Genomic DNA, 13155 nt, shown 5'->3' with positions numbered 1-13155 from the left:
TTGGACTAGATGAACTCCAAGGTCCCTTCCAACTTTATTATTATTATTATTATTATTATTATTATTATTATTATTATTATTATTATTATTATTATTATTATTATTAAATATTAGCTAACCTGTATGGTGAGGAAAAGGAGGGCTACCAAAAGTTTAAAAAACACAAATATTAATTATTAATTAATTTTATTATTTGATGATTATGTTAGATTTTAATTTTATTAATCTAACTTTTTTAATTTCCTTGGATTTTAAATAACCAAAGTGTCAACTAGGGGAAAATGAAGCATATAAACCCACAACAATTGCAATCAATAATCAAATGTTATGAGCGTAAATAACAATTTCATTATCAGGTCCCTGCTGTTACCATTAGATGTTCCTTAGTATTTAGATCTGGCCTCAGGATGATAATGTAACATTTGGGGAAGAAGATGCAACCTAACAGCCCAGCACCAGAAGACAGGATGGAGAAAACCTGCACGGCCACCATAGATTTTCCTTTGCTGCTCTGGTAGGTGGGCAGGAAGGAGACCCAGACACTGCAAAAGACAAGCATGCTGAAGGTGATCAGTCTGGCTTCATTGAAGGCCCCAGGCAGGTTTCTGGCCAGGAAAGCCACCGTGAAGCAAATGGCAGCCAGGAAACCCATGTAGCCAAGGACAATATAAAACAAAGTGACAGAGCCTTCGTTGCATTGAAGGATGATCTCTCCAGGCTGGGAGTGCAGGTCAGAGTCAGGGAATGGTGGAGAAACTCCCAGCCACATGACACAGATAAAAATTTGGACACCTGAACAAGAAAGGATGATGGAGTTGGCCAAACTCTTCCCCAACCATCTCCTCATCTTGTTCCCTGGTTTTGAGGCCAGGAAGGCCAGCACTACCGTGATTGTTTTGGACAACACAGAAGACACGGCTACTGAGAAGACAATACTGAACATTGTTTGTCGGAGAAGACATGTGGCTTTCCTTGGTTGTCCAATGAAGAGAAAGGGAGACAAAAAACAAAGCAGGAGGGAGACGAGGAGGATAAAGGAGAGGTCCCGGTTGTTGGCTTTGACAATGGGAGTTTCTAGGTATTTAAGGAATATGATTAAAACAAGGCCTGTGGTTAGGAACAAGAGTAGAGCAAAAGAAATGAGGATGATGCCCAAATGTTCTTCATAGGACAGGAAGGTTATTTTCTTTGTAATACATTTGACTCGGTTCTTGGTTGGATATTGATCATCTGGGCACTTGGTGCATTTTTTGATATCTGAGAAAAGAAAGTAACATTTCTTTTATAGTCTTTCTAATTTCAAAAAAACCTTTGGATGAGATGTGATACTGAGAGATGGGAAAGCCTCAGTAAATGGTATATTCTTATAGTCCAGCAAAAAAAAATCCCCAATATAAAAAACAAATAAATGCCAAAACAACATAATAAAATTAAAAGAAGAAATATCTGGTGCCACAACTTTCCTTCTATGAGGTAATCCACCAGATTCTTATCCCAAATATCTGGGAGAAGTAGCAACTCTCCCGTAGTTTAAGCAGATGGGGGCCTATTGGATTTCAAGGGGAAGTGGGTTCAATAGGGCAGGAACTGCACCAGAAAAGGCAGGCTTGTGAGGACCCAAAAAGTGGCAATGTTTTAGGGAACAGATCTTTTGCATGCCAATTATATCTGCTCTGGTGGGACAAGCAGATATCCTCAAGGAGAGGAAGCCCTACAGATACCCTTGTTCTGTCTCATGGAGGGTTTGAAAGGTGAATTGAATTGCATTTGGAAAGAAATGGGGAGCCTGTGCAGCCAGCACAATAAGGGTGTCCTGTGGAATAACATAAGGAAAACCAACATTGTGCATGGCTTTGCATTCTGGACCATCTGTAAATTCAAGGTGTTTTTCAAGAGCAACCCCATGAGTGTGGGATAAAAACAGAAATAGAAACTGATGGCAGAAAAAGACCTAGTGATCCATCAAGTCTGCCCCTTTACCTTTTTTGTTTTCTTATTTATTTAATATTTTATTTATTTATTTATTTATTTCAGATGATGGGCATATGAACGTTTAAGCTCAGTTACTGATGATTGACCCACCTGATGGCTCATCTATTAAGAATCAATAGACACCCATCGTAGGAAAGAATAAAGAAAATGTACTACATATGTTAGTTTGAAATAAAGGAAACATAATAATACTGCCAGGAATTAAGTTACAAAAAATAAGCAACCATAACCGCAAATAAAGATAAAGGACACATAGAGCTTTGTGTAAGACAATTCTATGGAGAAAATGATACAACTCCACAGATGAACAGACACATATACTAAACACAAGGTAGAACTCCCAAAATGATAAAGGTTCTGTGAAATTTTACTTCCCCATTTCTTCAAAACAACCGTATAAAACATGATGCTTTGCTATTTTTTAAGATCTCAACCCCCTTAGGGGTTGGCACCGCAGCACTTCAATAAAAGTTTATTACAAAAGTCCGTCTCTCATGTCTGGCTCTGATTGGTTGTGTGCCAGGCTTACCCTAATTATTATTATTATTATTACCCATTTTTGGACAACAAAGGAAGCAGAAAAAAATAAGTCTGCCATCTGAGCATTTTGTTTTTTCCTTTCCTAATTATTTCTTTATTTTTTTTAACTTTTGTCACATGATGGACATATGTTTACCAAAAAAGGGTTAAGCACAGTAATAATAATAATAATAATAATAATAATAATAATAATAATAATAATAATAATAATAATAATAATAATAATAATAATAATAATAATAATAATAATAATAATAATAATAAAGTTGGAAGGGACCTTGGAGGTCATCGAGTCAAACCCCCTGCTCAGGCAGGAACCCTACACCATTTCAGACAAATGGCTGTCCAGTCTCTTCTTAAAAACTTCCAGTGTTGGAGCATTCACCGCTTCTGGAGGCAGGTTGTTTCATTGGTTAATTGTTCTAACTGTCAGGAAGTTTCTCCTTAGTTCTAAGTTGCTTCTCTCCTTGATCAGTTTCCACCCGTTGCTTCTTGTCCTGCCTTCAGGTTCCTTGGAGAATAGCTTGACTCCCTCTTCTTTGTGGCAGCCCCTGAGATATTGGAACACTGCTATCATGTCCCCCTTCGTCCTTCTCTTTGTTAAACTAGACATACTCAATTCCAGTTCCTTATATGTTTTAGCCTCCAGTCCCCTAGTCATCTTTGTTGCTCTTCTCTGTACTCTTTCTAGAGTCTCAGCATCTTTTTTACATCGTGGTGACCAAAACTGGATGCAGTATTCCAAGTGTGGCCTTAATAAGGCATTGTAAAGTGGTATTAATACTTCACGTGATCTTGATTCTATCCCTCTGTTAATGCAGCCCAGCACTGTGTTGGCTTTTTTGGAGGCTGCAGCACACTGCTGGCTCATATTTAAGTGATTTTCCACTAGGACTCCGAGATCCCTCTCACAGTTACTACTATTGAGCAAGGTACCCCCTATAGTATACATTGTTCTTCCCAATTAGATATTTCAGTTTATAAAGATTTATGATCTTGATAAAAATTAACTGATTAATTGCAGAATTGATTGATGTTTCTTTTGGCCTGTAATGTAAAGTTGATTTAGGTATACAAATCCCATTGATCTAAAATCATTCGTCAAGTTACAAAGAATGCAGATATTTCTAAGAAAGTAAAAAAATGGATGGAAACATCCACACTGGCAAATGAAAGATAATAATAATAATAATAATAATAATAATAATAATAATAATAATAATAACAACAACAACAACAACATCAACAAAACAACAACAACAACAACAACAACAACAACAACAACAATAATAATAATAATAATAATAATAATAATAATAATAATAATAATAATAATAATAATAAAGTTGGAAGGGACCTTGGAGGTCATCTAGTCCACCCCCCTGCTCAGACAGGAAATCTTATACCATTTCCTATCCAATCCTACCTCATCCTGCAAGATCTTTTTCTTTTCCCTCCCATTAGGGAAGAAATTGGACACCATAAAAATTAAGAACTAAACAATCAAACTTACACGTGTCTTTAACATGCATATTGATCAAAGTTTCTCTATGGTGTCACCCACCTTCCTGAGTGGAGATGGTCCCTTCTGGACAAGGAATGCAGTCGTAGCAGCAAACTGGCTCTCCTTCTCGAGCCTTCTTGACAAATCCAGGAAGGCATTTTTCCACACATTTAGACTGAGGCAGAGACTAAAATGAAAAAGAAGAAATGCCAAAGAAAATATGTCAGGACTCACCATCCATGTAAGATGGAGGTAGACATGAACATCAGCCAAGTCGTCTCTGGGCTTCAAGTAGGCAAATATGAAATCTCTGACCCCTTCCAAATGGTGGCAGGAGATACAATTGCAAGAAAATGCTTCATTCAGTTCCTCCCTGTTTTTTCTGATTTATCAGATTACAATAAAGTAGCTTTCTGCTTAACAAAGTCTGGATGGATGAAATTGAGAAAAGATTTAACCATGAAGTGGCAATAGGTGGGTTCCTCCTCATAGTGGAATTAACATGCATTCCTCCATTCTTCATAAATGCTTTATTTTAAAATATTCACAAATACTAAATATTAGAGTGAACTTTGTTGTAAAATATAGATTATATTTTCATTTCATTCGATTTATTAAACTAGAATAAAACTTTGAGGAAGAAATAAACTTTTGACCAATAGGATCTGGAAAGGTTTCTTCTGGAGTACATAAAACATTGCAAAGCTGCTTCCCTTTCAAAGCCGTCCAAAATTATCTCCCAGTTAAAATAAAAATGGAAATTTCCTTACAGAGAAGGGCTGTCAATCTTAAAGATATTCTTCATTCAATTTATATGGCTGACATCCTGGTGAACTAAAACTAAACCTGGCTGACTAATTTCTAAAACTATAATGAGGTGAGATGGAGGTGAGGTCATGAGAATGTGTTCTACAATAAGGGTGAGTCAGGGATCTTTTGGTGCACCACATGGGTCATGAGTGTGAGTCTTATGTGTGAAAGGGATATTCAACACAAGGTATCCAACACAAGGTCCTTTCTGTTGAAAGAATACAATTAGTTTGATTTGTAGGCTCTCAGTGTGTCCTAACAATCAAGATAAACAGTTGCATTCAAGGGATTTTAAGATAAAGTGCACTCTTACAAGCCAATGCCCAAATCTAAGTAATATTTCCCTCAAAATTGTCCCTTATTAATTTCTGATATATTTTTTTTGCAGCAAAGCGATGCTTCAGTACTTCAGTTTTCAAGCCATTATAAATAGTGAGATGGGCAGCAAATAAATTTTACTCCACAAATACAGTTCTCAGTGAAGGTTACCCACTTTTTTGACTGGGTTTAGCCCACTGGAAACAGCTTTGGAAAAAAGAGAAAAGAGATCAATATTTTCCCCACCTTGTTGAGCAACTTTAACTGTGACAAAGCATCTTGGCTGATTATATGTCTTTGTCTTTCAAAACTCCCCAATTGCTTGTTGATAGGATCGTCCTTGGGGAGAACTACCATACTAATAATATCAAGATCTGCTACTATGTCTCCATTCTGATCCAAGTACACTTTCAGCAGGGAAAGATTGTACAATTCCCTCTTCTTTAGAAACGGATGGAACTAGAATGGAAATATCCAGGAATTTAAAAGCAGAAATCTTGGTTTCTTATCTCTTATCACTTTTTACATTTGAATCTTTCTTCGTTGGTTGTTTAACTTGCAAATATTGTGAGTTGGGAGAACAAGTGTTACCATTATCTTCAAAATTGAAGTACAAAGATTCAGCAATATTTCTAAATCATGTAGTATACTGATAAAATGTATATTGACAAAGTGTAATTGAAAAAATAGTCAATCATATATAACAATCTAGCAAAGGTCACCTTTCAAGTAAACAAAATACACAAATAAGTAGAGTATTCATAAACTCCTTGCAAACAATATGGTGATTACCAGAAAGCAAGGATTTGTTAAGAAGAAAGTTGCAAGGCTAATCTTCATTCAGGTAGAGGAGATAGGAAAAATGACCAGATGAAATAATTCTACTTTATTGTAAGGCTATATTAACAAAATCTTGCAGTGTGAAAGTACAAATCTTTCACCTTCTCTTTTAACAGTCAAAACATTAAGGGAGGACTTTTTCTGAGTTTCTTTCTCTGCCGGTTACGCAGTTGTGGGTTGCCCCCCCAAAAAATCCCATCTTATCTGATCCTTCCCTACATCTCTTTCTCTGGTTCTCCGAACTCATTCACACATATCATTATACTTCGTTAACAGATTGTGTGAATGCTGGTAGTATAACTTGTTTTTAGCAAAGAATTAACAAAGTGCTTCATGATGTGATGAATGGGGATCTAGTCAATTGAGTGCTGGATGGTATGAGATAATTAAGTGGCTCAGTTCCACTGCCCAAGGTCATCTGCCTCACCTCACCAAGGAAGAGATGCCTGGAAACATCTTACCACAGTTTCCATCTGGAGTTCTCACAACCTCTTTTTCACCTCTGGATTGGCTCCTATGGACTGAGCAGTTGGGAGGGGTTTTGAACAATGGGGTTTAGCCTAACAATTTCACCTGGGAAGTTCAGATTCTGCCTGCCTTCTTTTACTGTCACTGACTCTCAATAAAAGTTCCTCTTGAAACAATGCCAGTTTCAAGAGTTCTGCTTTCTTGAGAGATTCAGCTGAGGCAGGGCCTTACAGCTTCCAGAAAATAAAAATATGATTTTATGTTAGAGAGAGATACATGAGTAAAATTCAATAGGAAACTAATTAATTGTTAGCATGCAGGACTTGATACACGATTGTGTGAATGCAATGAATGAGAGCTATAATCTGTATTAATATTTCATTTGTACTTTTTCTCACATTATTCTGTGTGTAGAATGGTTACTGATTATAATAAAGTAGTAGTAATATTTTAATGTTATGATAATAACCGTATTATTAATTTGTCGATAATGTCATTAATGATCCAGTGGAATGATACCAGGTCCTCTTGCAGGCATCACATTTGGAGAAGAAACTGCACAGAATTTTCATCAGGTTTATTCAAGGACAAAGAAGGGGAGGAAGAGATCAAAAGAGCTGCTTTAAGCCTTGAGGAACGACATCAAGCAGAAGGGCCATGTTGGAACAGAAAATAGAATAGAATAGAATAGAATAGAATAGAATAGAGCAGAGCTGGAAGGGACCTTGGAGGTCTTCTAGTCCAGCCCCCTGCTCAAGTAGGAGAACCTATACCATCTCAGACAAGTGACTGTCTAGTCTCTTCTTAAAAATCTCCAGTGACGGAGCGCCCATGATTTCTGGAGACAAGCTGTTCCACTGGTTAATTGTCCTCACTGTTAGGAAGTTTCTCCTTAATTCCAGGTTGCATCTCTCTTTGATCAGTTTCCAATCATTGTTTCTTGTCCTAGTTAAAAGGAGCTAAAAAAATCAGAAAAAGTCTGGGAATTTTTTTCCTGAATATATAAAAGGTCTTGGGTGTTGAAGGGAGGATGCAGCACTCTTCCCATAAGTAGGAGATGTTGTACAGAAGCTTAAAATCTTAAACAACAAAGCCCAGAGAGCACAAAAGACTCTGAAAAGGAATTTACTTTGATGGATCCTTGTTGGGACCCCATACCTTCCACGGCTGCAGCCTTGGAGCTCCCAACCTCTCTTCACCCTTCTTCCTTCTCCTCTGGGGTTTGGATGCAGCACTTAAGGCATGGGCCAGAATCTTAATGACACTGTAGGTATAGCCATTATTTTGGATTTGCATCCTATTCTTTTTCTTTTGGGTCTCCACTGGTGCTTTCTGGGTGCATCTTCTCTGACCTTTGACAGAAAAGGTGTGTTTTGAAACAGAACAGTGAAAATACTCAGCTTGAAATTCAGGTTCCACAAAGAAAGGATCTTTATAGGAATCATCTTTTCTCCAACTCTTTTTCCACTGAAAAGGAAAGCTCCAAATACTATGGACATGTTTGAGACGCCAATCCTTTTTCATTAAATATACTGCAGCCACTGTCATGATCCAGACTTTCCCTTCAATGGGTCCTGACAAACCTTCAAGTGCTGAATGGAAGGAAAGAATTCTGTCCAAAAGGGAATCAAATTCTATGAAGTGAACAAAGACATTGACTTGTCTCCACTTAGAGAGGGCATCCCTGAGGAATGCTGTATGTCCAGTTGTTGAGAATCGTTGTGATATAACAACACAAATTCTATTCTTGACAAGCATAGGAGTAAAAGTCCTCATGAAATTCTCTCCCTTCTCTGTGTCTGGAGCAAAGAGACCAATCAGGGTCCATCCAAAATGGAGGAGAATTTGGACAATTCCTGGGTACATGATCTCTTCTTTGGGGAGCATCGGATGGAAAAAAGGGAACTGAGTTTTATCACTCAGAGCCTCTGAAGCAATTCTATCACTGACCTGAAAAAACAATGAAGAATTCTGTGTTACATTTGGGGTCCTACCAAGTCCCATTTTTTAGCTTTTAATGAATCCAACTTTTTTCTCATGCACATATTAGAACATTTCCTGCTGATTAGTCATTAGGGCATATCAAGATACAGAATATAAGACACAGAACATTAACAAGACTGCATGTAAAAACAGAATTTAGAAAAATAAGTAGAATAAGCATAAAGAATGAAAACAGTATTTCTTTGTAACCCCAGAATTTACTATAATCAGATCATAATTTCTTTCTGAAAAGGGCTTTATGATATATAATTTTTGAATTCTGAGCACAGAGAAAATACTTTTTAAAAAATATTAGGATGCCATTAGATTGTTTCTCTAAAGTGCAATCCAAGATATTGATCTCCCTCTTTCTTAAATACTGTAATTCACATTCAAAATAATAGCTGTATTACATCTTCTATTTCTGGAGCTCCACAAATACAAGTATATTCATTGTAAGGAGTTTGGAAGATTTAACTCAATTCTTGGAAGGTACATTTGTAGCAGCTGATGCCTTTCAGTGTGCCAACCTTACTGAAGATGGCCCTACTTTTCTCTATTTTGACAATTTTAGATTCTTTGTGCAGCATCCTTTTAGGTTTTTCTCAAGTGGCAAAAAAGACAGAGAGATGACAGTTCCTAATATAAAATCAAGAATTTTTTAAATGAAATTTGTTTGTGCTAATAGTGTTTGGGGACTCTAATTGGTTTAATAAAGAGAAGGACGAGGGGGGACACGATAGCAGTCTTCCAATATCTCAGGGGCTGCTCCAAAGAAGAGGGAGTCAAGTTCTTCTTCAAAGGACCTGAAGGCAGGACAAAAAGCAACAGATAGAAACTAACCAAAGAGTAAGCAACCTAGAAGTAAGGAGAAGTTTCCTGACAATTAGAATAATTAATCAGTGGAACAACCTGTCTCTAAAAGCTGTGAATGCTCCAACACTAGAAGTTTTTAAGAAGAGATTGGACAACCATTTGTCTGAAATAGTATAGGTTTCCTGCCTAAGCAGGGGGTTGGATGAGAAAACCTCCAAGGTCCCTTCTAACTTTATTATTATTATTATTATTATTATTATTATTATTATTATTATTATTATTATTAGTAGTAGTAGTAGTAGTAGTAGTAGTAGTAGTAGTAGTAGTAGTAGTAGTAGTAGTTTCCATACCATCAATTTTATTAAAAATAATTATATGCCCCAATTTTATAAACTGTATAAATTCCCAATTTTGCTCTGAGGGCAGCAGCTGAAGTCCTTTTATCCACCCTCAAGATACTTCTCAGATGATGTGATCGGATTTGTTCTAGTAGTAATATAAATTAAATCCCAAAGTGGCGGATATTATTTATATGTGTAAATGTATCTGTCAATGGAGGGTCCCACCAGTCGGGATATTTCTTGAATTGTTCAGCTGGTATAAAATCTTCTCCAGAAGCCATATTGCTCTTCAGACCTTTTATGATGAATTTGATCATGAGAATTTTAGGATAAAATATAGTTGATACATTGCCTAAGGTATTTGTAGATTTTTAATAAAATGGTTAGTTAATGTTAGTGGCCAATAAAGGTTCATAATATATATAGGTTTTATCATTAGTACGAGAGGTAATCCTGTAGCACTCTGTTTAAAAATTTGTTCATGATTGAGGATATCATTATTTTGGATAAGACCATGTAAAAAATGTGAGTTTTCCATCAGTACAGAACATTCCTACTATAGAGAAGGTCCTTTGAGTGGACACAGAGCTTCTCCTCACCTTCACAAGTGTGCAGCAGAAGCCTCTAAGCAATTGGGATGATGTCATGAAAAGACAGGTCTCTTTTGATCCTTGCTTTCTCTGGACTGTATATCCCAATCCTTATTTATAACACTTATAAATGGCATGGTGAAAACATTATTTGCAGCAGAACCAGTTCTTAAACACCCTGATCCTGAGGAAACTTTCATCATCCAGGCTGATGCTAGTGATGTTGTGATGGGTACGGTCCTCCTACAAAAAAACCTTAGGGGGGATCTGCAGCCCTGTGCCTACACTTTACAAAAGCTTTCGGAAACAGAGAGGGGATGGGCTGTTTGGGAGAAAGAGGCTTTTGTGGTGAGATGGGCGTTATTAACTTGGCGCCATTTCTTGGAAGGGAGTAAAGTGCCTTTCGAAGTATAGACTGATCATTATTATTATTTACAATAATCTTGAATTACCTAGATAAGACAAGGTTGCATCTATCACTTACACATTAACACCCCACTCACTTTACAGAAAGGGAAGGACAAACACAAACCTGTGGGACTTTGTAGGTGCCTGCTAATGTTGACATCTGGATGGATCTGTCTCTGCTAGCTCCATCAACAAGAGGCAAAAGCTTGTCCTTCCTTCCACAGCTGTAGTTGGGAACATTGGCTTCTCCATTAGAGAGCATGTCCAGCAAGGCATCTGAAGTGCCGAGGGTGTTATAAAAGTTGTCATGGATGTTGTAGCCAAGTGTGAGATTGTGCAGGAGCTGGGGATTCTCCCTCACCAGTTCAATATTGCAAATCATGCGTAGTATGAATAACTTTCCATAGGGTAAACTAGTGTAAAACTATGATCATGTTAATATTAGCATCATCAACAGCAACAACAATAATACTTTTTTTCCATTTAATGATCTTTTTTTTCTAAAATCTAATTGAAACATAAGCCAATATTGATCGAAACTAGAGGGAAATAATAATCACCCATCACCCTTTAATATTGTTAGTGTTGAGGATGGGGATAGTCCTCAAGAAGGTTTAACATACACTTATTTTTAGCAGTACTAGTATTCGTAGCCCAGAATAATTCAGTCATTAAAGAAGAACCACCATTAAAGGAAGGAGATTTTTGATAAGTGATCCAGAGAAGCTGTTCTAAAAACAAGTCATTTTCTATTCCTTTAAAAATCAGACATTGCATATCAATAGGTTATAAAAATATGGAAATGGTTGGGCAGAGGAAATTAGAACCATTTCAATCATTACTATCAACCAAAGTCAGTATTGCAGTCATGAATTTAAGATTGAACAGAGAAAGGAAAACAATGTGGACTTCTTTCAGCTTTCATTTGCCTCATGTTTCTACTCTCAGAAAATAAGGCAAAAGAGAGAGGTCATGTTAATCAAAAGGATTCAAAAAATGTGTCAGATCCTGCAATATAAGAGTAAGTAAAACAAGAAGAAAAAAAGAAGAGTGTTAGAACTGCAAATGGAGGGAATGAAACTCCATTGCATGACTTACAACCGAATCTGACTAGAAGGAGCCATGTTGAAAGGTAGTTTTGAAGGTGTTATTCTGGATGGAGAGATAACTATACCAATGAGAAGATCTCCTGGTCTATAATAGCTCCATGGCTTTTCTCCATCCTGGTGGTCCAAATTCAGTGAGCATTTCATTCTCAGCTCCCCAGAGAGTGGCTGGGACACCAGCAGCATCAGAAGCAGAAGCAGGAGGTCCATAATTCATGGGGTGGAATCAATCTCCTTCCTCTTTCTAAAAAAGAAGTAAAATTCAAAGCACTCTGACAGGGCAGAATATCCAGTGGCTTTCCTGATTCAAACAGAGAAACCATGATTCACCTGAAAGAGAGAGAAAATATATTCAAGAGCACAGCTCCTGTCTGTCCTGTAATGTAAGCCACAAAAAGCATAACCTGTGATATTTATCCTTTTCTGATGCAAGATCCCTTCCATGTTGCTTCAGTCTGATGTTTACATCAAAGGCAGTCACTGGAGACATAGGAGAAGAGGTCTCAGAGACAGGGATGGTGATGATTGCAGTGAGAAGTAGCTTCTGCTCTTGGGACCCTGAACTTCTTCCACATAAAAGAGGGGTAACTGGAGAAAAGCACGTTAGAGAAAAGTCACAGATAGACCCCTTGGGGCAATGTTCTGTAGTGGTCTTAGTCCTTTCTGTTAGGACATGTCCAGAAAATCATGCTGGATGGAGATAGTTCAACAGCCAGGAAAGTGACTTCTGCTGTCATTCAATGGGTCTCTTGCCTCCAGAGGCTGCTAGGGAAGGTCACCCAGAGTTATGGAGTTTGGTGCCATTCTAGGTTGGTGACACTTAACTCTAGTTCTGCCTGTGCTTTATCTCCATGGAAGCACTCAGTATCCTTGATCCCAGCCTAATGTTAAGAGTTTGGGATTTTCTTTTCAATGAGATCTCCATGTATCAATCCTATTTTGGAGCTGATTTTATAATTCCTTGTAACTGAAGTGGAATTTCATTTGCCATCTGTTCTAGAACGATCATTTTTTGAATGAGAGCTGGCTAAGTGGCAGGAAAGTGACAGCCTGGGAGAGTACCATTTGCACACAGAGAGAAAATTGTAGAGTGGGTAGAAGTTTTAGTTTCCTTGACACTTTCTGTGTTGTCTTTCCATACTGATACAATGAGAGCCGTTAAATTTTGATGTTGCTTGGTTTAAATAAAACAATTGTGCTGTTAGGCCTGCAGTTGAGATGGTGGCAGCACCCACAGTGCGGAGGATGGTGTGACCTGATTTCTTGCCACAATCACCCGGAGGTTGGTTTAGGGGGACCTGGTGGCAGTTCCTCTGGTTGTGTAGATGCACTTGGTGTTTTGCGACTCCTGCGACATTCCTATCTCTGAGGCTTTCTTTGTCTTCCCTAGAAGACATCAATGTACTTATAGTTTGGAGTCCCTGTGTTCTGGCTTATCT

The 13155-nt window shown here is 37.6% G+C and overlaps 1 protein-coding gene across 1 annotated transcript in view; it reads right to left on the bottom strand.

The window, feature by feature from the left end:
* Nucleotides 1-352: 352 nt before the first annotated feature.
* LOC107296650 (vomeronasal type-2 receptor 26-like) overlaps nt 353-13155 on the bottom strand; it is a 37781-nt gene continuing 24978 nt past the window's right edge. Inside the window, exon 2 of the mRNA XM_015825996.1 lies at nt 353-1107. Within this exon, the coding sequence (XP_015681482.1) occupies nt 353-1107 (755 nt within the window). The remainder of the gene's footprint in view (nt 1108-13155) is intronic.

This window comes from Protobothrops mucrosquamatus, unplaced genomic scaffold (genome assembly GCF_001527695.2).
Source record: "Protobothrops mucrosquamatus isolate PMUCROS unplaced genomic scaffold, P.Mucros_1.0 scaffold2921, whole genome shotgun sequence".
NCBI lineage: Eukaryota > Metazoa > Chordata > Lepidosauria > Squamata > Viperidae > Protobothrops > Protobothrops mucrosquamatus.
Note: the sequence above shows the minus strand (reverse complement) of the source record. Positions and strands in the feature narration are given on the sequence as shown.